This window comes from Podarcis cretensis (genome assembly GCF_951804945.1).
Source record: "Podarcis cretensis genome assembly, chromosome: 4".
NCBI lineage: Eukaryota > Metazoa > Chordata > Lepidosauria > Squamata > Lacertidae > Podarcis > Podarcis cretensis.
In genome coordinates this window covers 1,893,054-1,916,596 of record NC_137173.1, presented here as the reverse complement: position 1 = coordinate 1,916,596, position 23,543 = coordinate 1,893,054, and the positions used below count along the sequence as shown (strand labels likewise).

Below are 23,543 nucleotides of genomic sequence, written 5' to 3'. Positions count from 1 at the left end.
TAAATAAGAGACACGGGGGAATGATTAATGGACTTCAATGTCTGTACACTAATGCGCAAAGCATGGGTAATAAACAAGATGAGCTTGAGCTCTTGGTACAGCAAACTAAATATGACATAATAGGCATCACTGAAACCTGGTGGGATAAGTCCCACGACTGGAATGTAATAATGGAGGGATACAATCTATTTCAGAGAAACAGACCAGACAAGAAAGGAGGAGGAGTGGCGTTATATGTCAGGGATGTGTATACCTGTGAAGAGATCCAAGATTTAGAACCTCAAAGCCAAAGTGAGAGCATTTGGGTTAAAATTAAGGGAGAGAAGAATAACAGTGACCTCATTGTGGGAGTTTACTATAGATCCCCAAGCCAAACGGAGGACATAGATGATGTCTTCCTGGAACAGATGGCCAAGCATGCAAAAGGAAGGGAGATAGTAGTAATGGGGGACTTCAATTACCCAGATATTTGTTGGATGTCAAACTCAGCCAAGAGTATAAGGTCAAACAGATTCCTCACTGGCCTTGCAGACAACTTCATTGTCCAGAAAGTGGGAGAAGCAACAAGAGGAACAGCCATTTTAGATCTGGTCCTAACCAATGTTGATGACCTGGTTAGTGGGGTAGAAGTGGAAGGATCATTAAGCGCGAGTTATCATGCTCTTCTGAAGTTTACTATACAGCGGAAAGGAGCAGCCAAGCATACTAGGACTCAATTTCTTGACTTTAAGAAAGCCGACTTCATAAAACTTAGGGAAGTGCTGGGTGAGATCCCATGGACAGTAATACTAAAAGGAAAGGGAGTTCATGATGGCTGGGAGTTTGTTAAGAGGGAGATAGTAAAAGCACAACTTCAGGCAATACCAATGAGACGGAAACATGGAAGGTGCCTAAAGAAGCCAGGGTGGCTATCTAAAGAACTTTTAACTGAGTTAAGATTTAAAAAGGATGTGTACAAAAAAAGGAAAAGGGGGGAAACCGCCAAAGAGGAATTCAAACAAATAGCCAGCACGTGTAGACATAAAGTCAGAAAAGCTAAAGCACAGAATGAACTCAGGCTTGCTAGAGAGGTTAAAAGCAACAAAAAAGGCTTTTATGGGTATGTTCGTAGCAAAAGGAAGAACAAAGAAACAGTGGGGTCACTCAGAGGAGAAGATGGTGAAATGCAAACAGGGGACACAGAAAGGGCTGAACTCCTCAATGCCTTCTTTGCCTCAGTCTTCTCCAATAAAGAAAACAATGCCCGACCTGAAGAATTTGGAGCAAATGATTCAGCAGAGGAAACACAGCCCAGAATAACTAAGGAGATAGTACAAGAATACTTGGCTAGTTTAGATGTATTCAAGTCTCCAGGGCCAGATGAACTGCATCCAAGAGTATTAAAAGAACTGGCAGATGTGATCTCAGAACCACTGGCAGTCATCTTTGAGAATTCCTGGAGAACAGGCGAAGTCCCGGCAGACTGGAGGAGGGCAAATGTTGTCCCTATTTTCAAAAAGGGGGAAAGAGAGGACCCAAATAATTACCGCCCAGTCAGTCTGACATCAATACCAGGGAAGATTCTGGAGCAGATCATTAAGCAAACAGTCTGTGAGCACCTAGAAAGGAATACTGTGATCACCAATAGTCAGCATGGATTTCTGAAAAATAAGTCATGTCAGACTAACCTGATCTTGTTTTTTGACAGAATTACAAGCCTGGTAGATGAAGGGAACGCAGTGGATGTAGCCTACCTTGATTTCAGCAAGGCATTTGACAAGGTGCCCCATGATATTCTTGTAAAGAAGCTGGTAAAATGCGGACTTGACTATGCTACCACTCAGTGGATTTGTAACTGGCTGACTGACCGAACCCAAAGGGTGCTCATCAATGGTTCCTCTTCATCCTGGAGAAGAGTGACTAGTGGGGTGCCACAGGGTTCTGTCTTGGGCCCGGTCTTATTCAACATCTTTATCAACAACTTGGATGATGGACTCAAGGGCATCCTGATCAAATTTGCAGATGACACCAAACTGGGAGGGGTGGCTAACACCCCAGAGGACAGGATCACACTTCAAAACAACCTTGACAGATTAGAGAACTGGGCCAAAACAAACAAGATGAATTTTAATAGGGAGAAATATAAAGTATTGCACTTGGGCAAAAAAAATGAGAGGCACAAATACAAAATGGGTGACACCTGGCTTGAGAGCAGTACATGTGAAAAGGATCTAGGAGTCTTGGTTGACCACAAACCTGACATGAGCCAACAGTGTGACACGGCAGCTAAAAAAGCCAATGCAATTCTGGGCTGCATCAATAGGAGTATAGCATCTAGATCCAGGGAAGTAATAGTGCCACTGTATTCTGCTCTGGTCAGACCTCACCTGGAGTACTGTGTCCAGTTCTGGGCACCACAGTTCAAGAAGGACACTGACAAACTGGAACGCGTCCAGAAGAGGGCAACCAAAATGGTTAAAGGCCTGGAAACGATGCCTTATGAGGAACAGCTAAGGGAGCTGGGCATGTTTAGCCTGGAGAAGAGGAGGTTAAGGGGTGATATGATAGCCATGTTCAAATATATAAAAGGATGTCACATAGAGGAGGGAGAAAGGTTGTTTTCTGCTGCTCCAGAGAAGCGGACACGGAGCAATGGTTCCAAACTACAAGAAAAAAGATTCCACCTAAACATTAGGAAGAACTTCCTGACAGTAAGAGCTGTTCGACAGTGGAATTTGCTGCCAAGGAGTGTGGTGGAGTCTCCTTCTTTGGAGGTCTTTAAGCAGAGGCTTGACAACCATATGTCAGGAGTGCTCTGATGGTGTTTCCTGCTTGGCAGGGGGTTGGACTCGATGGCCCTTGTGGTCTCTTCCAACTCTATGATTCTATGATTCTATTCTATGATTCTATAACATTTCTGCTAAAGCCCCATAACTTCATTCCAGCATCCTTCTAACATTCCTTAATTTTACAATGTTTCTGTAGGTAAACTTTAAATTTCTTCCAATCTTCTTCCACCGACTCTTCTCCCTGGTCTCGCATTCTGCCAGTCATTTCCACCAATTCCATGTAGTCCATCACCTTCATCTGCCATTCTTCCCGGGTGGGTAGATCTTGTGTCTTCCAGTACTTTGCAATAAGTATTCTTGCTGCTGTTGTAGCATCCATAAAGAAAGTTCTATCCTTCTTTGGCACCAATTGGCCGACCATGCCCAGGAGAAAGGCCTCTGGTTTCTTCAGGAAGGTATATTTAAATACCTTTTTCATTTCATTATAGATCATCTCCCAGAAAGTCTTAATCCTTGGGCATGTCCACCAAAGTGAAAGAATGTACCTTCCATCTCTTTACATTTCCAACATTTATTTTCGGGCAAATGGTAAATTTTTGCAAGCTTGACTGGTGTCATGTACCACCTGTAGATCATTTTCATTAAATTCTCTCTTAAGGCATTACATGCCGTAAATTTCATACCTGTGGTCCATAACTTTTCCCAGTCAAAACAAAATAAAAAAAATTCCTTCCAGTAGCACCTTAAAGACCAACTAAGTTAGTTCTAGGTATGAGCTTTCGTGTGCATGCACACTTCTTCAGATACACTGAAACAGAAGTCACCAGACCCTTCTATATAGTGAGAAGGTGGGGAGGGGTATTACTCAGAAGGGTGGTGGGATTGGGTGATTGGCAGATAGCTGTGATGAGCCTGTTGACGACTCTTAACGACTGCAATAGGTCTTACAGGAAAAAGCAAGGGGTGAGAAGGTGAAAAATGGCTTTGTCATGTATAATGAGATAAGAATCCAAGATATCTCATTATGCATGACAAATCCAAGATATCTCATTATATCTCCTGCCGCACTCGGAAGGCTTGCGGATAGCTGCCTGAAGCCCCCGGAGTGCAGCCTTTGATGCCTCCGCAGAGAAGCGGGGTGAAGTCACCCCGCTGCCCTGCGGAGGCTTTGCGCAGCTATCCCAAAGCTAGAACCGTCTCCCTGTTTTGGCTCCGTCTCCCTGTTCTGGCTTTGGGCTTAGTCGCACAGCCTGCATTCGCTCTACAGGATGCACACACATTTCCTCTCAATTTTTGGAGGGGGAAAAGTGCGTCCTATAGAGCAAAAAATACGGTATATAGCATTTTATTAGAGTGGGAAACCAAAGATGAAGAGGTTAAATCAGTCATGTTTAAATGGGCTCAGTATGTGGGACACAACATTCAGGTTGCAAGTTGGGGAAAATTGTGGAAAGTTGACATAAAATTTATATTATTAAGAGAAATTTACATGAAAATGATGTATAGATGGTATATCACACCAGTGAAAATGGCAAAGATGTTTAAGAAAGAAAATAAGAGATCATAGAATCATAGAGTTGGAAGAGACCACAAGGGCCATCGAGTCCAACCCCCTGGATGCTGGAGATGTAAAGAAAAGGAAGGAACATTTTATCATATGTGGTGGGAATGCAAATGCATTAAAAAATATTGGGAAATGATATATAATGAACTGAAAAAAATGTTTAAAATGAGCTTTGGTAAACATCCTGAAGCTCAAATCAAGAGCTGCCAAAAGACAAATGGACATTATTTATGTATGCTACAACACCGGCAAGAATCTTGACTGCACAAAATTGGAAGATGGAAGAAATACCATCAAAAGAACAATGGTAAGAAAAACTGATGAATTATGCAGAATTGGCTAAGCTAACAGAGAAACTATGAGAGAAGGACAAAAAGGATTTTGAAAGAGTTTGGGAACCATTTACAGGTTATTTGCAGAAACAACAAAATGGATTGGACTCACTGGCAGGGTCTGAATAAACATTTACAACTTTATTATAGTAATAGAAATTTTAACAAAATGATAAGGAAATTTACTTTTATATAAAGCAGGACACAATAAATAAAACTAAATAACTCAGTAGAGGGGGAGTTTGTTGGAAAACTAGCCCCATCTGGAGAGGCTGCCCCCTCTCCCTGCTCCCGGAGCTGGTTTACCGGTGATCTGCCTCTGGCTGCGTTCCCAGACAGACCAGGGAGATCTTGATATAGGTGACATTTCCCAGCGTGGAAAATGCACACCCACTTCTCCCCCTTCGCAGGGGAAAGAAGAGTAGTCAGAAATCTATTTACATATTGTTTATTTCTGACATTACAGCTCTACAGAAAACGTGTCCAGTCACTTCAGTTTCCATCCAGCAAGTGACAAAGACTTCCTTAACAAATGCAACAGGAAGGTCTCAAATTACACACTGGACACAGACTTCCAAAGCCTGTGAACTTCCGGGAATTTACTTTCCCACAGCTAGCCATATCACATCATGTCAACAAGCTGGCTGTCTGCAGCTGCGATGTTCTCATATTGTAACAGAGTTGAGGGATGTTCTCATATTGTAACGGAGTTGAGGGATGTTCTCATATTGTAACAGAGTTGAGGACGGGAGGGAGAACAATTGTATATAACATGATGATTGAGATATTTTTATTTGTTATAAAATTCAATAAATATTCATTTTTTAAAAAGAAAAAAGAAGAAAGATTGAGGAAAACTTAACCAAAGCTGGCCTTTCTATATTTGTGAAGAGGTATAAGGAGACTCAGTCACTACAAAATCAGACTGGTAAAGGCAGGAAAAGGTGCACAACAGCAAGTGACGATCGAAGGATGAAGAGACTGTGCCTACGTGACAGAAGAAAATCATCTGGGTGTTTACAAGATGACATGGGGCAATGGAAGGTGAAGTTGAGTGCAAGGACTGGTATAATGCTAGAATTCCAAGGTAAAAGCCATTATCTCTCAAGCAAAGGTGGAAAAGATTAAACTGGCTAAAACCCATGGTAACTGAACAGCGGAACAATGGGACAGTGTTATTTGGAGCAATGAGACCCCAATCTCCTTGCTTGGTAGTGAGGGCATGAAATACGTGCTGAGGAGAATGGGAGATTTACATCCTACTTGCATTACACCAACCGTGAAACACCCAGATAGTGTGATGATCTGGAGTTGTAAAAGGTGGGGGCAGAATTTGTGTCATTAATGGGAACGTCAATGCCCCCAAATACATAAATCAAATACTTGAGCCTGAACTGAAGTGTTCTGAATGTGAAATCATATTCCACTGCTGGAATGGCCTGGGAATAGCCCAAGCGAAAATCTTGGGAGCCGACTAAAGAAACTTGTTAGTCAGAAGCAACCCAGCAATAAAGCCCAATTAATAGAGGCAATAATTCAGTCTTGGTTTCACATTATTGCAGCTGCAGAACTAAAAAACTTGCTTCACTCCATGGGAAGGCATTGTAAGGCCGGAATTAAAGCTAAAGGTTACTGAAGTCAGTATTTATTGACATGGTGAGAATTTCTGTATATCTCCTTTTTTCTAAGCGTTTCACATTTCTTTTTTATGACTACTGTTCTAATAAATACTCCTTCATAAAAGTTATTGCATTGCAATATTCATTAAATTATCTTTGCTATGGTAAGGCAAAGGTAAAGGGACCCCTGACCATTAGATCCTGTCGTGACCGACTCTGGGGTTGCGGCGCTCATCTCGCTTTATTGGCCAAGAGAGCCAGTGTTTGTCCACAGACAGCTTCCGGGTCATGTGACCAGCATGACTAAGCTGCTTCTGGCGAACCAGAGCAGCGCACAGAAACGCAGTTTACCTTCCCGCCGGAGCGGTACCTATTTATCTGTTTGCACTTTGACGTGCTTTCAAACTGCTAGATTGGAAGGAGCAGGGACCGAGCAGCGGGAGCTCACCCCGTCATGGGGATTCGAACCGCCGAGCTTCTGATTGACAAGCCCTAGGCTGTGTGGTTTAACCCACAGTGCCACCCGCGTCCCTTTCCTATGGTATCACTTCCCAAAAAAGTGGTGTTATGAGCCATCAAACACACTTTTAAAAAAGGTTTCCATGATTTTAGCCACTAGTATAAGTTGTTCATGGATCATTCCATTCATGGATCACTGCCTTGCCGTGGCGAAGGGGCTTGAATAACTCAGAGAAGGTATGAGCTATGCCATGCAGGGCCACCCAAGATGGACAGGTCATAGTGGAGAGTTTTGACCAAACGTGATCCACCTGGAGCAGGAACCGGCAAGCCACTCCAGTATCCCTGCCAAGAAAACTCCATGGACAAAGACAATAGACATATAAAAGTTATGACGCTGGAAGATGAGCCCCTCAGGTCGGAAGGCATCCAACATGCTACTGAGGAAGAGCGGAGGACAAGTACAAGTAGATTCAGAGCTGATGAAGCGGCTGGGCCAAAGCCGAAAGGACGCTCAGTTGCGGATATGCCTGGAAGCGAAAGGAAAGTCCAATGCTGTAAAGAAAAATATTGCATAGGAACCTGGAATGTAAGAACCATGAATCTTGGCAAGTTGGAAGTGGGCAAAAATGAGATGGCAAGAATAAATATTGACATCCTGGGCATCAGTGAACTAAAATGGACGGGAATGGGCGAATTCAGTTCGGATGACCATCACATCTACTACTGTGGGCAAGAAACCCGTAAAAGAAATGGAGTGGCCCTCATAGTCAACAAAAGAGTGGCAAAAGCTGTACTGGGATGTAATCTCAAAAATGATAGAATGATCTTGATACAAATCCAAGGCAGACCTTTTAACATCACAGTAATCCAAGTTTATGCACCAACCACTGGTGCTGAAGAAACTGAAATCGACCAATTCTATGAAGACTTACAACACCTTATAGAAGTGACACCAAAGAAGGATGTTCTTCTCATTATAGGGGATTGGAATGCTAAAGTAGGGAGTCAAGAGATAAAAGGAACAACTGGCAAGTTTGGCCTTGGAGATCAAAACGAAGCAGGGCAAAGGCTAATAGAGTTCTGTCAAGAGAACAAACTGGTCATCACAAACACTCTTTTCCAACAACACAAGAGATGACTCTACACGTGGACATCACCAGATGGGCAGCATCGTATTATTATTATTATTTAAATATATTTATTAGGCTTTTATAGAAGAAAAAACACATAACAACCAAAAAAGTAAAGAAAAACAAAACATAATCAAAAATACACATAAAACAGATCAGAAAAACAAAATACAAGAGAAATAAAATTCCACCCAACAAAAGGAAAAATAAAAACTCCAGCTTTTAAATTCATACTTAATTAACTTTCTTTCTTGACTTCCTCACGCCTCCCCTTTTTGTGTTCCTCTTTACCCAATCAAATACAGCAAATCCTTACCCTCTTTACAATATTTTATCCTTACATTTTCTTACATTATCTTAATCTATTTTCATCTTGTCTTATAGAAGGCCTTCAAACTTAAAATTTAAATCTTATTTTTATCAACTTCTCATAGCCATATCATTAACCTAATTCTTTAAAACATTTTTGCTAGAGCCAAATAATTCCATTTCAACATTTTTCTAACATTCATCAATTATTTTTAAAACAGTCTTAATAACAAAAGAAAAAAAAAGAATGTAGAACAGTCCAATCTTCACCCAGCGTCCCTTCCTCCTGGTCCTGGATTTTGTCAGTCCTTTTTGTCCCATTAACCTAGCGCATTAACCTGGTGCCCTTATGTCCGAGGCCCTCAAACCTCTTCCATGACCCCCCCGCGATTCTTCTTCATGTTTTCCTTTCACTCATGGGAACTCCAGCTTAATAATGATTTTGACCCTTTTCAGCAGATCAGCCCCATTTCCATAGTCCGGACAAAACTCCATGTAATGTTTAAACACCTGTTTCAGATTCCCTCCAAAATTAAGAGCCCTCACCACTCCAAACATCTGACGGGCCATCGCCAGACTCAGAGAGTCCAAATATTCCTGCGTGGTAGGGTCAATCCAACCCCCCATTTCCAAACCAAACCAAACTTTATTTTTCCAAATCTGATTTTTTCCAAATTTATTTATCAAATCCAAAGGCCCACAGTCCTGCAGGGCCGTAACTCCCTCCATTTCTGGCACCCAGGATTCAGCAATATCCTCTTCTCTCATCTGTGCTGTCGTAGCACACTCCTGTTTTAGTTCCTGGGTAGGCTCCGCGTACTTTCCTATTGCCTGTTCAAAGTTTCTAACCACATTAGTCACCATATCCATCTTCTGTCCTAACTGGTCCAGTAGGGCATTTATTTTGCAGAGAGCGCCCAACCGCGCTTCTGGAGACATTGTCCTACAAGGTCACAAGTCCTTTCCCACGACTGTAATCTGTAACAGCTGCAAGCTCCTGAAGTTGGTTACAATTTCACAGTCTCCCTCTAGGGGGAAAACGTCTGTTTCTTCTTTCTTTTAAGAACAATAGCAACAAAGTTTCTTTTTTAAGATATTCAGTCAATATTTGTTCCTTTAAAATGCGAAAGGAAACAATGGATTCCCTATGTTACTTTTCTTTTAACTATCTGTCAAAAACATTTGTCTCTGGTCAATGAGCTTCAAACGTCAGTCCTGGCACTCCGCTCCAGGATCAGGACAGTGGAAAGTTACTTTACTTTAAACTCACTTCTGCAGGTTTAAACAGTCCCAAAAAGAATCCCCCTTCTTTTCCTGCCACCGAAGGGGGGTTCCACAATTTTAAATTATGAAAGTCAATCCTTTAAAGGTAATTTTCTGAGCTCTAGTTTATGTTGTCTTTGCTCTGTTCTGACTACAAAGAAACGGAAGGCTGACTTCCTGTATAGACCTTCCCGTTTCAGTACCAAATTGAAATAAATTTTGAGTCCAATTCTTCTCTACTGGCCAGTCCTTATTTAAAATCCAGTTGTTCGAGTTTTAAGTACTCACAGGTGATTCTTTAAATGCCAAATTGTCCAGGAAAAAGGCAGCGCTCTCTGGCAACGACAATGCAGCTTCGCTCCACGGAAAGAGCAGTAGACTCACAGCACCGCGCCACCTCCCCCTCTTTGCTTCGGAGCCCGTTAATGGGTTCCTTTGCGGGTTGGGGGGGGGCTAAAGGTGCCCGCCGAGTCCCATGGTCACAGGCTTCGTCCACCTGTGATTTCTTAAAAGGTCCCCGCTTTGCCGTAGCGGATACGACCCGTTTCGCGCGGAGCTGGTCCCTCCAGTTCAGAGGGAGACAGCCATTGCCGAAGGCGCCACCCCAGAAGTCCGGGCAGCATCATAATCAGATTGATTATATTCTCTGCAGCCAAAGATGGAGAAGCTCAATATAGTCAGCAAAAACAAGAACTGGAGCGACTGTGGCTCAGAACATCAGCTTCTTATAGAAAAATTCGAGCTTAAACTTAAGAAAGTAGGAAAAACCACTGGGTCGGTAAGTACAATCTGAATCAAATCCCTTATGAATACACAGTGGAAGTGAGGAACAGGTTTGAGGATTTAGATTTGGTGGACAGAGTGCCTGAAGAACTATGGATGGAGGCTCGCAACATTATACAGGAGGCAGCAACGAAAACCATCCCAATGAAAAGGAAATGCAAGAAAGCAAAGTGGCTGTCCAACGAGGCCTTACAAACAGCAGGGGAGAGAAGGCAAGCAAAATGCGAGGGAGATAGTGAAAGATACAGGAAATTGAATGCAGATTTCCAAAAAATAGCAAGGAGAGACAAGAAGGCCTTCTTAAACAAACAAAAAAATAGCAAGGAGAGACAAGAAGGCCTTCTTAAACGAGCAATGCAAAGAAATAGAGGAAAACAATAGAATGGGAAAACCAGAGATCTGTTCAAGAAAATTGGAGATATGAAAGGAACATTTCGTACAAAGATTACCATAATAAAAGACAAAAGTGGAAAGGACCTAACAGAAGCAGAAGACATCAAGAAGAAGTGGCAAGAATACACAGAGGAACTATATCAGAAAGAATTGGATGTCTTGTACATCCCAGGTAGTGTGGTTGCTGACCTTGAGCCAGACATCCTGGAGAGTGAAGTCAAATGGGCCTTAGAAAGCACTGCTAATAACAAGGCCAGTGGAAGTGATGGTATTCCAGCTGAACTATTTAAAACTTTAAAAGATGATGCTGTCAAAGTGCTACACTCAATATGCCAGCAAATTTGGAAAACTCAGCAGTGGCCAGAGGATTGGAGAAGATCAGTCTACATCCCAATCCCAAAGAAAGGCAGTGCCAAAGAATGCTCCAACTACCGCACAATTGCACTCATTTCACACGCTAGCAAGGTTATGCTTAAAATTCTACAAGGCAGGCTTAAGCAGTATGTGGACCGAGAACTCCCAGAAGTGCAAGCTGGATTTCGAAGGGGCAGAGGAACCAGAGACCAAATTGCAAACATGCGCTGGATTATGGAGAAAGCGAGAGAGTTCCAGAAAGACATCTACTTCTGCTTCATTGACTATGCAAAAGCCTTTGACTGTGTCGACCACAGCAAACTATGGCAAGTTCTTAAAGAAATGGGAGTGCCTGATCACCTCATCTGTCTCCTGAGAAATCTCTATGTGGGATAAGAAGCTACAGTTAGAACTGGATATGGAACAACTGATTGGTTCAAAATTGGGAAAGGAGTACGAGAAGGCTGTATATTGTCTCCCTGCTTATTTAACTTATATGCAGAATTCATCATGCGAAAGGCTGGGCTGGATGAATCCCAAGCCGGAATTAAGATCGCTGGAAGAAATATCAACAACCTCAGATATGCAGATGACACAACCTTGATGGCAGAAAGTGAGGAGGAATTAAAGAACCTTTTAATGAGGGTGAAATAGGAGAGCGCAAAATAGGGTTTGAAGCTCAACATCAAAAAAACGAAGATCATGGCCACTGGACCCATCACCTCCTGGCAAATAGAAGGGGAAGAAATGGAGGCAGTGAGAGATTTTACTTTCTTGGGCTCCGTGATCACTGCAGATGGTGACAGCAGTCACGAAATTAAAAGACGTCTGCTCCATGGGAGAAAGGCGATGGCAAACCTAGACAGCGTCTTAAAAAGCAGAGACATCACCTTGCCAACAAAGGTCCGTATAGTTAAAGCCATGGTTTTCCCATTAGTGATGTATGGAGGTGAGAGCTGGACCATAAAGAAGGCTGATCGCCGAAGAATGGATGCTTTTGAATTATGGTGCTGGAGGAGACTCTTGAGAGTCCCATGGACTGCAAGAAGATCAAACATATCCATTCTGAAGGAAATCAGCCCTGAATGCTCACTGGAAGGACAGATCTTGAAGCTGAGTCTCCAAGACTTTGGCCACCTCATGAGAAGACTCGACTCCCTGGAAAAGACCCTGATGTTGGGGAAGATGGAGGGCAGAAGGAGAAGGGGGCGACAGAGGACAAGATGGTTGGACAGTGTTCTCGAAGCTACAAACATGAGTCTGACCAAACTGCGGGAGGCAGTGGAAGACAGAAGTGCCTGGCGTGCTCTGGTCCATGGGGTCATGACGAGTCGGACACGACTAAACGACTAAACAACAACAATAAGTTGTTCAATTAAAGTTAATATGGGATTGATGTTTCATGTGTATATATGTGTTGGAAGCCACCCAGAGGAGCTGGGGCAACCCAGCCAGATGGGCAGGGGATAAATAAAAATTATTACTATTACTATCAGTGATACTACTACCTGAGATTCAATAAGCCTGGCTCTTCTCGGGGACGGATTTTGTTTGGCCCAGTCACGGCATCCCCTCCATCCCCAATGTCAGGCGTCTCTGGGGTCAACCCAAGATCGACAGCAACAAAAACAAAAAAAGAAAACCTGACAGAAACTACATATCTTTCCTAACAACTCTTATGTTGACATTTAAGATGCCTGGGCAGTTCTGACCAGCCGAATCGTAGTATAAAAAGGCAGAACTGGTGGAATATTTTTGACAGAAAAAACAGTTTTTGACAGAAAAAACTTGCTGTTCAAGGTTTATTGTGGGGGTGTTAGGTTCCCAGGTGTTGGAGGAGGCGCTGTTGAGCTCTGTGAAAATATATGAGGTTTGTCAAATAGAGGTATTTTTTGATATTCCAGGCAGATAGGACGATCCCACAGGGAGACTTACCAAGAGAGGCCACGATCCCACGATTCTCCTCCATGACGTCCTTATGCAGAGCTCTCTGGTTAGGATCCAACAACGCCCACTCCTCATCCGTGAAACGAACAGCGACATCTTCAAAGCACACTGGACCCTAAAAGAAAAAGGGAAATGTCTTCCTCTGAAACAGGATCAATATGACCTGCTACACAATGCTCTGTTATTTCCTTCCTGTTAATGCAGCCTCTGGGAGAGATCATCAGGGGGTTTGGGCTGGGTGTTCATCAGTATGTGGATGATACGCAGCCCTACCTCTCTTTCAAATCAGAGCCAGTAAAGGCGGTAAAGGTCCTGTGTGAGTGCCTGGAGGCGGTTGGTGGATGGATGGTGGTTAAGAGATTGAGGTCAAATCCCGACAAGACAGAAGTACTGTTTTGGGGGGACAGGGGCGGGTGGGTGGGTGTGGGGGACTCCCTGGTCCTGAATGGGGTAATTGTGCCCCTGAAGCACCAGATGCACAGCCTGGGAGTCAGTTTGGACTCACAGCTGTCAATTTGGACTCACAGCTGTCCATGGAGGAGCAGGTCAATTCTGTATCCAGGGCAGCTGTCTCCCAGCTCCATCTGGTATGCAGGCTGAGACCCTCCCTGCCCGCAGACTGTCTCGCCAGAGTGGTGCATGCTCTGGTTATCTCCCGCTCGGACTACTGCCATGCGCTCTACCTGGGACTACCTTTGAAGGTGACCCGGAAACTACAACTAATCCAGAATGCGGCAGCTAGACTGGTGACTGGGAGCAGTCATTTTTTTGTAAATAGGTGGTTCTCCACCTTGTGGGTTTGAATTCATTCTGCCTACGCAACATCCCAGTTTCCCTGATGGAAGGATCTACTTTCTCCTCTCCTCGTGAGTTGTTCTGGGGAGGTTCCCTCCCAGTGCCCTGGAGCCAAATTTAAGGGGTTCATGGGGGCATGGAGAGGGAGAGGAGTGGGGGGGGGCAGGCTCCATTTTGCAGCAGATAGGGCTGGCTAGGTGAATCCTGGACACTATTTGTAATCATCTGTCCATTGCTTAGAAGCTTATTTTAGCATTCAGTGTTCAATATAGAAATACAAGAAGCCTAGTCTGGATGGCCATCTGTCTTGGAGGATCTAGCTGAGACTCCAGCAATGCAGGGGGTGGGACTTGATGACCCTTGGGGTCCCTTTCAACTCTAGGATTCCATAAAAACTGCAACTACAGATGAATCCTACTGGCGACATTCAGAAGGCTGGTGTCACAGAGTTATCTGGGCAGGAAATCCCATAGTTCATAGGAGTTAACTCTTTATCAGCGAGAACACGATATTCACAATCTTCCTATGATTCCCGCGCAAGACGTCCTTGATCCTTACGTTTCATTTCCCCACTTGTCTGTGCTGATTTGAAAGCCCCCTCCCTTCCGGAGTCTCAGCTTCCTCCCTGAGCCTCTAGGTGGTTGAGGGGCTCTTCAGCATCCCTGAGCCCCGGCTCTCCCTGACCGATCTCTGCCCCCTGTTCTGCCTCTTCTGTCCATTGCTCCTCCAAATCCTCCCTGACAGCTGTCACAGAGTTATCTGGGCAGGAGAACCCACAGTTCACAGCTGGAGTTAACTCTTTATCAGCAAGAACACGATATTCACAGACTTGGCTGCGTTTCAGGCCGAATGAGAACAGCAACTCATTCCCTGAGGGTATGTGAAGGCCCCTGGCTCCCCACAGCTTTCCAAGTCCCCTCCTCTCTGGGGTTTCTTACAAGCGATGCACCAGTGCACCAGTGTGCAGCTTGCCTTTGCTCCTCCATTGTCAGACGTCTCCTGGCTCTGAGAGACAAGCAGGGAGGGTGGCTTCTGGCAGAAGGAGAGGGAGCCCCCAATGGCTCCTCCTTCTCCTGATTCACCTCTGCCTCTTGACCTCCCTCCTCCGCTCGCCTCCTTCCTCTTCTGCCTCTGATTCTGGACTGCATTCTGCCACAGAGTCTCCCAGCTCACTAAGCCCTGTTGCCCCTTCAGCTTCTGACACCTCCTCTTCCCAGGCTTCTCCCTCTGACAGCTCATCCTTCATCCACCTCAACTTATTGTGTTCTGAGCCATCTTCCCTTCCTGGTCCCCCGGCTGCTTCCTCCCACCATTCCTCTGTGCCCAACCAGTCCATGACATTGCTCCATCCCTCAGCCTCTGTCCCCACAAGGCAGCTTCCCCTGACCTGATCTGGTTCCAGAGCCGCTGATTCCCTTCTGCCCCCATGAAAAGGCGGATCAGGAGGTCTTGCCGGCATCCTTCCGCCACCTGCAAGAGAAAAAAAGGTCATCAGGACGCCAGGAGTGCCTGCTTCTCTCACAGGTGAAACAGGGCATCTCTAACTACAGATGGGCCTTTCGGAAAGACTTACCTGCTGAGTGCATTTGGACGTTTGTGCCCATTTCATGTTAGTTGTGCAAAACTACTTCTCCCTTCCTGTCAGAAATGAGTTGTGAGCACTCAGCGGAGATAAGACTCCGGGAACCCAGCCATATTTACAAAGGGTTTATTTCTTCTTGACATTATTTACAGCACTTCAAAAGTGTGACTCGATTATGGTGGGTAGTTGTCCCGACTAACTTCCTTCCGTTTTGGGAGCCAGCATAGCCAACGTCGAAGCCCAACCCCCCTCCTTCCTCTATGACGAGAGGTGCTTGCCCTCGGAAGTTCATCCTCCCTCTCAGATTCACCCCCCTCTGACCCCTCTTCGTCTTCTCCCTCTTCTGAAGACGAACAGCTGCTGATCAAAGGAGGTCTCGTCCCAGGCCCTCCTCCCTTTCTGTCTTCAGTTCCCTGACACTTCCTTTGGACCCTTGGTCCCAACTGTTCCCCCCCCCCAAAAAAAAACCAAGATGAAAACAACCCACAGATTAGTTGGGAAAACAACAGAATGAGACCAAATGGAGAAAAACCACCTTCCTCCTTACCCAGTGGCCCCTCTCTGGTGTCCAACGGAGGCCTCTCTGCCTCACAGGAATCCAGGTCCTTTTCTGCAAAACGATCCCTTTTCTGAAAGAGCAACAACGATTCCAAACAGAGAATGAATGGTGAGAAATGTTAGAAAGAGAATGACAAGGACAGAAGTTTAAGGGTGTGAAATCTCATCCCATGGATGCCTTCCCAGGAAAAGAATGGGCCAACAGTAGAGCATTATGGGATGTTCTCTGTCCTGTTTGGAGCCCCTTGCGAGTATCCAGAGGAAAGTCTCTCTCACCTGCTTTCTCTCCTCTGCCTGACTCAGGAGGAAACCTTCGGCCAGGGCCACCGCCTGGGAACTGGTCTCCGCTCTGCATTCCCTCACCCAGCTCTCCATCTCTGGTGGAAGGACAGCCAGGAACTGCTCCAAGATCACCAGGTCCAGCATCTCAGCTTTTGTGTGCCTTTCTGGCTTCAGCCACTGATGATCAAGGTGGTAGAGTCGGCTGCAAACCTCTCGGGGTCCTTTGTCCTCCTGGCAGCAGAACCTCCCGAACTGCTGGATCTGCACCACTGAGCGTTGGGTGTCCTCCTCACCCAGGATCTTCTGCACAGGGTTTTCCCAGAATCCCCCATTGCTCCCAGTTTGGTTGGCATGGCCTCTTCCTGCTCCAAGGCCAGCTGAGTGTTGCTCATCCATCTGTGCCCTGAGGGAGCCTCTGTGAGATCGGAAGGAACCCTTTGGTCTTCTGCCAAGTTCTGTCTTAATGAGAAGCTCTAGGAATTCCTACAAAGCAAATGCATTGTTACTGAATTGTTTTTATTATTATTAGTTAATATTTTTATTTTTTTGTATAGTTGATATAGTTTTATATAGTTTGTATAGTTTTGTTCCTTAAGTGAGAGGGTTAGGGCTGTCTGGGAGTGGGCCCCATCCAACAGAATGGCAGGGGCAGGTTCCCCGGGGTGGGGGTGGGGATGCACTGGGACACCTGATCACAGTGGTCACGGGTAGGAGGAAGAGTTACACTAAGACCAGACCACGTCATTGTTTGAGGACTATCCCTGCCTCTGGGTCAGGTCTTGACCAGAAGGATACTGGATTTAGCAAGGGAGACCCACGTGACCTGAAGGGGCTGCTACGCAATGCCAGGTCAACGGTTCATGAGACCACGACTTGGATGGAGGACTTGACCTGGCATGTTCACCTCTAGGGATGTGGGTGATCTGACACGAAGTGAAACTAAAACAAAAGAAGTGTCATGGTCGGATGACTTCCTGGTGCAACTGGACTTCTCCGTGACCCTTCCCCTCTGCAGGGAGGTGGGACCAATTTGGATGGCCCACCCCCACCACTTAATAGATCCATATGGTTTCCAGAAAGGAGAAGGGGATGTTTTATCCTATGTTTATGGCCTTTCAGCTGATTTCCTTGTGGCCCCTGGAATGTGGAGTTAACCAGGGCTATCGATGGCCTGGTTCCGAAGCAACCTCTCTGATACATGGAGCCTGGACAGCCCCGTGGTTTTCCCCGGAACTGAGGGCGATGAAACAATCACTGAGATGGCTAGAGTGTCGGTGGCAGAAAACACACTCTGAATCTGACCAGATATGGGTTAGAGCTCAACGTCAAGCCTACCAAGTGATGATAGCGATGGCTTTCTTCACTGCCTCTATTGCATCTGCAGAAAACAACACCAGGAGACCCTTTTAGGTGGTTTGCAATTTAGTGGAACCACCTGCATCAAAAGGACCCTAAGATCTCCTGCTATGATTTGGCAAAGTTTTTTGCAGATAAAGTCACTTAGATTTGGAAAGAGGTAGACCCCACCGTGGGAGCAGGGTCAGGGCAGGAGAGTGCTAGAGTCCTGTCTAGTTAGGTTGTGTGGGATCAATTCAAGTTTGTTACCCCCAAGGACGTGGACGGGCTGCTTGGACAAGTGAAACTGACCACCTTTCTCCTTGATCATCCTGGCTCATAAAAGTGAACCGGGAAGGGCTGAGCGATGGGCTCTGCAGGGTGGTGAATGCTTCTCTCTGTAAGGGAGCCTTCTCAGACCCGATGAAAGAGGCAATTATTAAACCACCAGCCCAATATAGCCAACTATCACCCAGTCTCAAATTTTCCGTTTTTGGGCATGGTGATTGAGCGGGTGGTTGCTGAAAAACTCCAGGCATGCCTGGAGGATGCAGATCATTTGGATTCCTTCCAATCGGGATTCAGGTCTCACCATGGGACTGAAATTCCCTTGGTCGTGCTGCTTGATGATTTCCGGTGGACTAGGGACAAAGGTGAGAGCTGTTTCCTAGTTCTGATGGATCTCTCAGTGGCCTTTGATACCATTAACCACAACATTCTTCTGGACCGGCTAGAGGGATTGGGAGCTGGGGGCACTGTCATACAGTGGTTCCGCTCCTTCCTCCTGGGCCGTGTTCAGAAAGTGGTGGGGGGGGGGATGAATCTTCAGACCCTTGGGCTCTCACTTGTGGGGTGCCTCAGGGTTCCATCCTCTCCCCGATGCTTTTTAACATATATATGAAGCTACTAGGAAGGATCATCGGGAGGTTTGGGCTGGGTGTTCATCAGTATGTGGATGATACCCAGCTCTACCTCTCTATTAAATCAGAACATGTGAAGGCGGTGAAGGTCCTGTGTGAGTGCCTGGAGGCGGCTAGTTGATGGATGGATGGGGCTAACAGATTGAGGTTGAATCCTGACAAGACAGAAGTACTCTTTTGGGGGACAGAGGGTGGGCAGGTGTGGGGAACTCCCTGGTCTTGAATGTGGCAACTGTGCCCCTGAAGGACTAGGTGTGCAGCCTGGGAGTCATTTTGGACTCATAGCTGTCCATGAATGTGCATGTCAATTCTGTGTCCAGGGCAGCTGTCTACCAGCTCCATCTGGTACACAGACTGAGACCCTACCTGCCCGCGGACCGTCTCGCCAGAGTGGTGCATGCTCTAGTTATCTTCCGCTCAGACTTTTGCCATGAGCTCTATGTGGGGCTACCTTTGAAGGTGACTCAGAAACTACAACTACCGTAACCCAGAATGTGGCAGCTAGACTAGTGACTGGGAGCGGCCACCGTGACCACATAACACCAGTCCTGAAAGACCTACATTGGCTCCCAGTACATTTCTGAGCACAATTCGAAGTGTTAGTGCTGACCTTGAAAGCCCTAAAGGGCCTCAGCTCAGTAGACCTAAAGTAGCATCTCCACCTCCATCATTCAGCCTGAGGTCCAGCTCCGAGGGCCTTCTGGCAGTTCCCTCCCTGTGAGAAGTAAGGTTACAGGGAACCAGGAAGAGGGCCTTCTCGTTACTGGTGCCCGCCCTGTGGAACAGCCTCCCATCAGATGTCACGGAAATAAACAACTATTTGACTTTTAGAAGACATCTGAAGGCAGCTGTTAGGGAAGTTTTAAATGTTTGATGTTTCATTCTGTTTTTAGTATTCTATTGGGAGACACCCAGAGTGGGTGGAGTATAAAATTATTATTGGAACCAGGGCTGGACTGCACCACAGCCCAAACCATGAGGTATCTGGAGGAGGAAGAGGAGAAGATGAAGAAAGCAGCCTCTATCCTCCTAGAAGGAAGATTGCAATGCAAAATGTGGAGGCAACGGAAGGGATTTCTGGGAGATGAATCAGCCTGGTTTCTCCTGCCTTCCAGTCAATGCATGAAGTCAAAACTGACTGACAAGGGAGTCATTTGTATCTTGTGAAAAATGGATGCTTAGCTCTAGTGGGGGTCCTCACCCGGGGGTCCTCAGGAGTTGTTCTCCCCCCCACCCCCACTCCCCTGCTTCTGTCTCCTTTTTTGCACTTGAACTCTCTGCCACTCTCCAGGCAGACCCCTTGGGGTGGGGTCCCTTTTTCTTTGCTCTGAGGGCCAGGTATGTTTCTGGCCAACCCCACCTCCCTTGAAATTTAGGCCCTGGAGCCTCAATGAGTAGCAGCGCCCATTTCTGGCTCAGCTGGTTTTCCAGCAACAATCCCTTTGGGACAGAGAGGATGTGGTCCTGGGATGCCCTGCTCTGGGTGCGAGGGGATTGCTGCAGTGGCCTCCGTGGGGAGCTGCCCTGGGAGACACTGGGAAACTGGTCCGCAATGCAGCAGCCAGGCTCTGGGCTGGGATCCCTCTCTTTACTCCTGCCCTTTCTCTCCCACCTTAACTTCCTCCCTCCCTCCCTCCCCGTGAGTTTTTTTGAGTGGGGGGGGGCTAGTCCACCTCCCCGTCCAGCTTTGGAAAACCATTTGCAGATGTTTCCTCTGTTGCGCAATGAGGCTGAGCGACGTCACACAGAGTTAAAGTCCCAGGGACTCCTTTGTGTAAAGAAGGGAGATCTTTTCTGAAGCGGGGGGGGGGGCGGGGGGCCAAATGAGTTTGGGATCCTCTGATCTGCAGGAAGGAGAGCGCGGCAGCCCTGGCCCCTCCCTGGCAGGACCCTCTCCTCCTCCCTGACGTGGGATCCCCCCCCTGCAGGAGCAGATCAGGCCCCCCAGGCCTCCTCCCCTCCTGCAGCCCTGGGACCCCCACCAGATCCCAGAGAGAGAGAGAGGAGACTCACCAGATCCCAGGAGGGGGCTGCGATTCGGCCCTTGCAGGAGAGATACAAAGTAACACCCCCCTTCCTTGCAGGAAAGGACTGGGAGGGAGGGGCCTTGGCTCTGGAGGACCTGGCCCCCCCTTGCTTCCTGGCCTCTCTAGGAAGGCAGCTCACTTCCCTTTAACCCTTGCCAAGCCGAGCCCTCCCTCGCTCAGCCCTCTCTCAGATTCTTATTATTTCTTATGGATTTTGGGGGGCAGGTGCCCCCCCGGCTCCGCCCATGCCCAGATATCCTTTTGGGGGTGAGGCTCTTGGCTGGACTCTGAGCATCTCCCTCCCTTGGCCAGAAACCAGAGGAAGAGCCTGCAGGGAAAAGGGCTTTGCAGGAGGCAAGGAAGCTCCTCCTGGAATTCCGGAGTGGAGAGAGAGGAGGGGATCCCAGGGTCATCCAGAGGAGGAGGACAGAAGAGCGAGGCTTTGGATGGAAACCAGTAGTTGTGTTTGGGGCCCCTGCTTGTGGTTAACGCTTAGCTGGAATGAAATATTCAACACAGCAATAGAGAAATTAAAATAATAATTTATTTGTCAGACAAATAAATATGAGGCACAGTGGTATATGGTTACCAAGCTCTGGCCTGGCCTCTTGCCATTCTGGCCAGCACTTATATTTCCTTAATCCAGCCCCCTTGCTCCTCCTGTGGCTGCCTCTGTCCAATCAGCCTGGTTGAAATTCCTATTGGCTGTTTGCTAGAACCAATCACAAAAGATACACCCATTTCCTTTTTGCCTTTTATGGGAAACAAAAAGCTGTATATTCTTCTATCTATAAATGACAAATAAGTAGTCATATATCTTACATTTGTCTCAACAAGAAACCTTAATTACCAGCTCACCTCTTGCCCTCCTTGCCCTATTGCCCTCCAAAACAGATGGTTTAATAGTTTTAAATTTTTATCTTAAACAGATGTCAAGGATCTTGAGTTCACATCAACATTGAAAGATCTCCTTCTTTTGGAGGTCTTTAAACAAAGGCCTGACAACCATATGTGTGCTCTAATGATGTTTCCTGCTTGGCAAGGGGGGCTGGGCTGATGGCCCCTGTGGTCTCTATATGAAATAAGAATCTAGCATAAGGATTTAACATTTCTTGGTTTCTAAATCCTTTGCATAATTACATTTAAGCTAATATATTTCATACATTATCATAGATAGCTTTTTAGAAGAATAAACCTTCTCAAAGTAAAAAAGGAAGGTACATTTTACAGTCTCAAAATAAAATAGGAAGAAAACCTCTTCTTCTGTTTACACTCCCTTCTCCAGCCAAGCCAGTTGCTTTTCTATTTGCTCTTGGCCTTTTAACCTTAGGAAAATATGGCTCAAGTTTAATGGGAGGCACATGGTTTTATTTTACTATTTACCAAGTCTTAATTATGTTTTTCTCTCAGCCTTTTTTATATTCTGTAATATGTAGGGTCAGTGTAACCTTGGCTCTCAGCCTGTAATTCCCTTTTTACGACTTTGAGAATTGTTTTCTGCTATAAATCAGGGGGCCCCCTTGTCCAGGAGGATAAACATCTTGCCAAAGTACTTAGGCAGCTGGTCTTCTGCCTGGCATGAAACATTTGAAAATCTTTAAGCTCTTTTTAAAATGCAGGCCCTGATCAAAAATATAAGCCTAAGTAAAATGCAGGCTATGATTAGATGCCTCAAACCCACTCTGTAGCACTCAGTCGGAGCAAACGTCAGTTGGCATTTGTTCTGGTTGAGCTTAAATACTGTGCTTTTGCAGGGAAAACTTCAGAGCGCAAATAGGGTGCCCAGAGCGTGCTTGGAAAGAGTGAAGTCAAGTGTGGAGAAGCCTAGTTTCATGTCCTTCTTGTCCTCCAAATTGCTCAGGCAAGCCTGCTTTATCATATTGCAAGAGCATGGAAACTCCAGCGGGTGCAGAATGCCGCGGCAAGGATCCTGACGGGGTCCTTGTCACGGGATCACATTCATCCAGCTGCACTGGCTCCCGGTGGAGTCCAGGGTCAGGTTTAAGGTGCTGCTTTTGACCTTTAAAGCCCTTTGCGGCCTAGGACCCACGTATGCGGCCTAGGACCCTCCTGGTATGCCCCGCGGAGGACCTTAAGGTCCACAAATGACAACATTTTGGAGGTCCCAAGTTGGTTAGTTCGGTCTCAACTAGGGCCAGGGCCTTTTCATCACTGGCCCCGACCTGGTGGAGTGCTCTGTCACAAGAGACCAGGGCCCTGGGGTTCTGCCTGGCCTTTGGTTTATACTCAGTCTGACCCTTATGTTTCCCTCCCCTTATGCTTTTGATCTATGGGCCACTTTTAAAATGAGGCTGCATTTTAAATTGCATTTTAACCTGTATTTTAAATTGCCCCCCCCCCATTATGTTTTTACTGTAATTTTATTGGTGTTAGCTGCCCTGAGCCCGGCTCTGGCCAGGGAGGCCGGGGTACAAATAAAAATTATTATTATTATTATTATATCAGTCCAAGCGGAGCCCTTCAAGTCCAGCCTCCTGTTCTCACAGTGGCCAACTAGATGCCCATTATGGGAAACCCACAAGCAGGATTCGACCACAAGAGCGACTCTCCCCTCCTGGGAGTTCCAGTAAAGGACATTCAGGTGCATTACTTCCTCTGTGGATGCAGAGCGGAGCCGCCATGCTTAGTCTCCTCCATGAATTCATCTGATTCTCTTTCAAAGCCATCTAGGCTGGCTTTGGGAGTGAGTTCCATAGTTTGACTATGCACTGCATGTTTTTAATCTGTCAGTGGCGGACCATGGCGTCTCTCATTTCAGCAGTGCCCTCTGTGATTGCAAAATATGGCACTCCTGGCCTCTCGCCTTCCATTGGACTTCACAGTCGTGTCTCCTGCTGGGGCACTTCAGAAGCTGCCTCCTTGGTGCAACTGAAGAAGTCAAGCTCCCCTAGATCTGCCTTGGTGCCCGTCCTGCATTTCCCAACATCCAACTTTGAGGACTGTCCGTCAGTGTTATGCTGTGAGCCCCGCCATTCTATGCTCAGGTTCTATATATGTATAGGTAAATCCCATATATCCTAAAGATGCAACAGTCTCCATTTGCCTTCATTCCAAGGAAACCAAATCATAGCTAAGCGCTTGGAGATTGTGGTGGTGTGC

At 46.3% G+C, this 23,543-nt stretch overlaps 2 protein-coding genes across 2 annotated transcripts in view; both read right to left on the bottom strand.

Annotated features, from left to right (window-relative positions):
• Positions 1-19,189, bottom strand: part of LOC307214770 (uncharacterized protein) — a 36,452-nt gene extending 17,263 nt beyond the window's left edge. Inside the window, exons 1-5 of the mRNA XM_079973756.1 lie at positions 19,007-19,189; positions 16,136-16,624; positions 15,849-15,930; positions 15,107-15,189; positions 12,913-13,039 (exon numbers count right to left, since the gene is read on the bottom strand). Of these exons, the coding sequence (XP_079829882.1) occupies positions 12,913-13,039; positions 15,107-15,189; positions 15,849-15,930; positions 16,136-16,537 (694 nt within the window). The 5' untranslated portion in view covers positions 16,538-16,624; positions 19,007-19,189. The remainder of the gene's footprint in view (positions 1-12,912; positions 13,040-15,106; positions 15,190-15,848; positions 15,931-16,135; positions 16,625-19,006) is intronic.
• LOC307214639 (uncharacterized protein) overlaps positions 1-20,457 on the bottom strand; it is a 268,943-nt gene extending 248,486 nt beyond the window's left edge. The window contains exon 1 of the mRNA XM_079973374.1: positions 20,410-20,457. The gene's annotated coding sequence lies outside the window, so the exon portion shown is untranslated. The remainder of the gene's footprint in view (positions 1-20,409) is intronic.
• Positions 20,458-23,543: the final 3,086 nt, after the last annotated feature.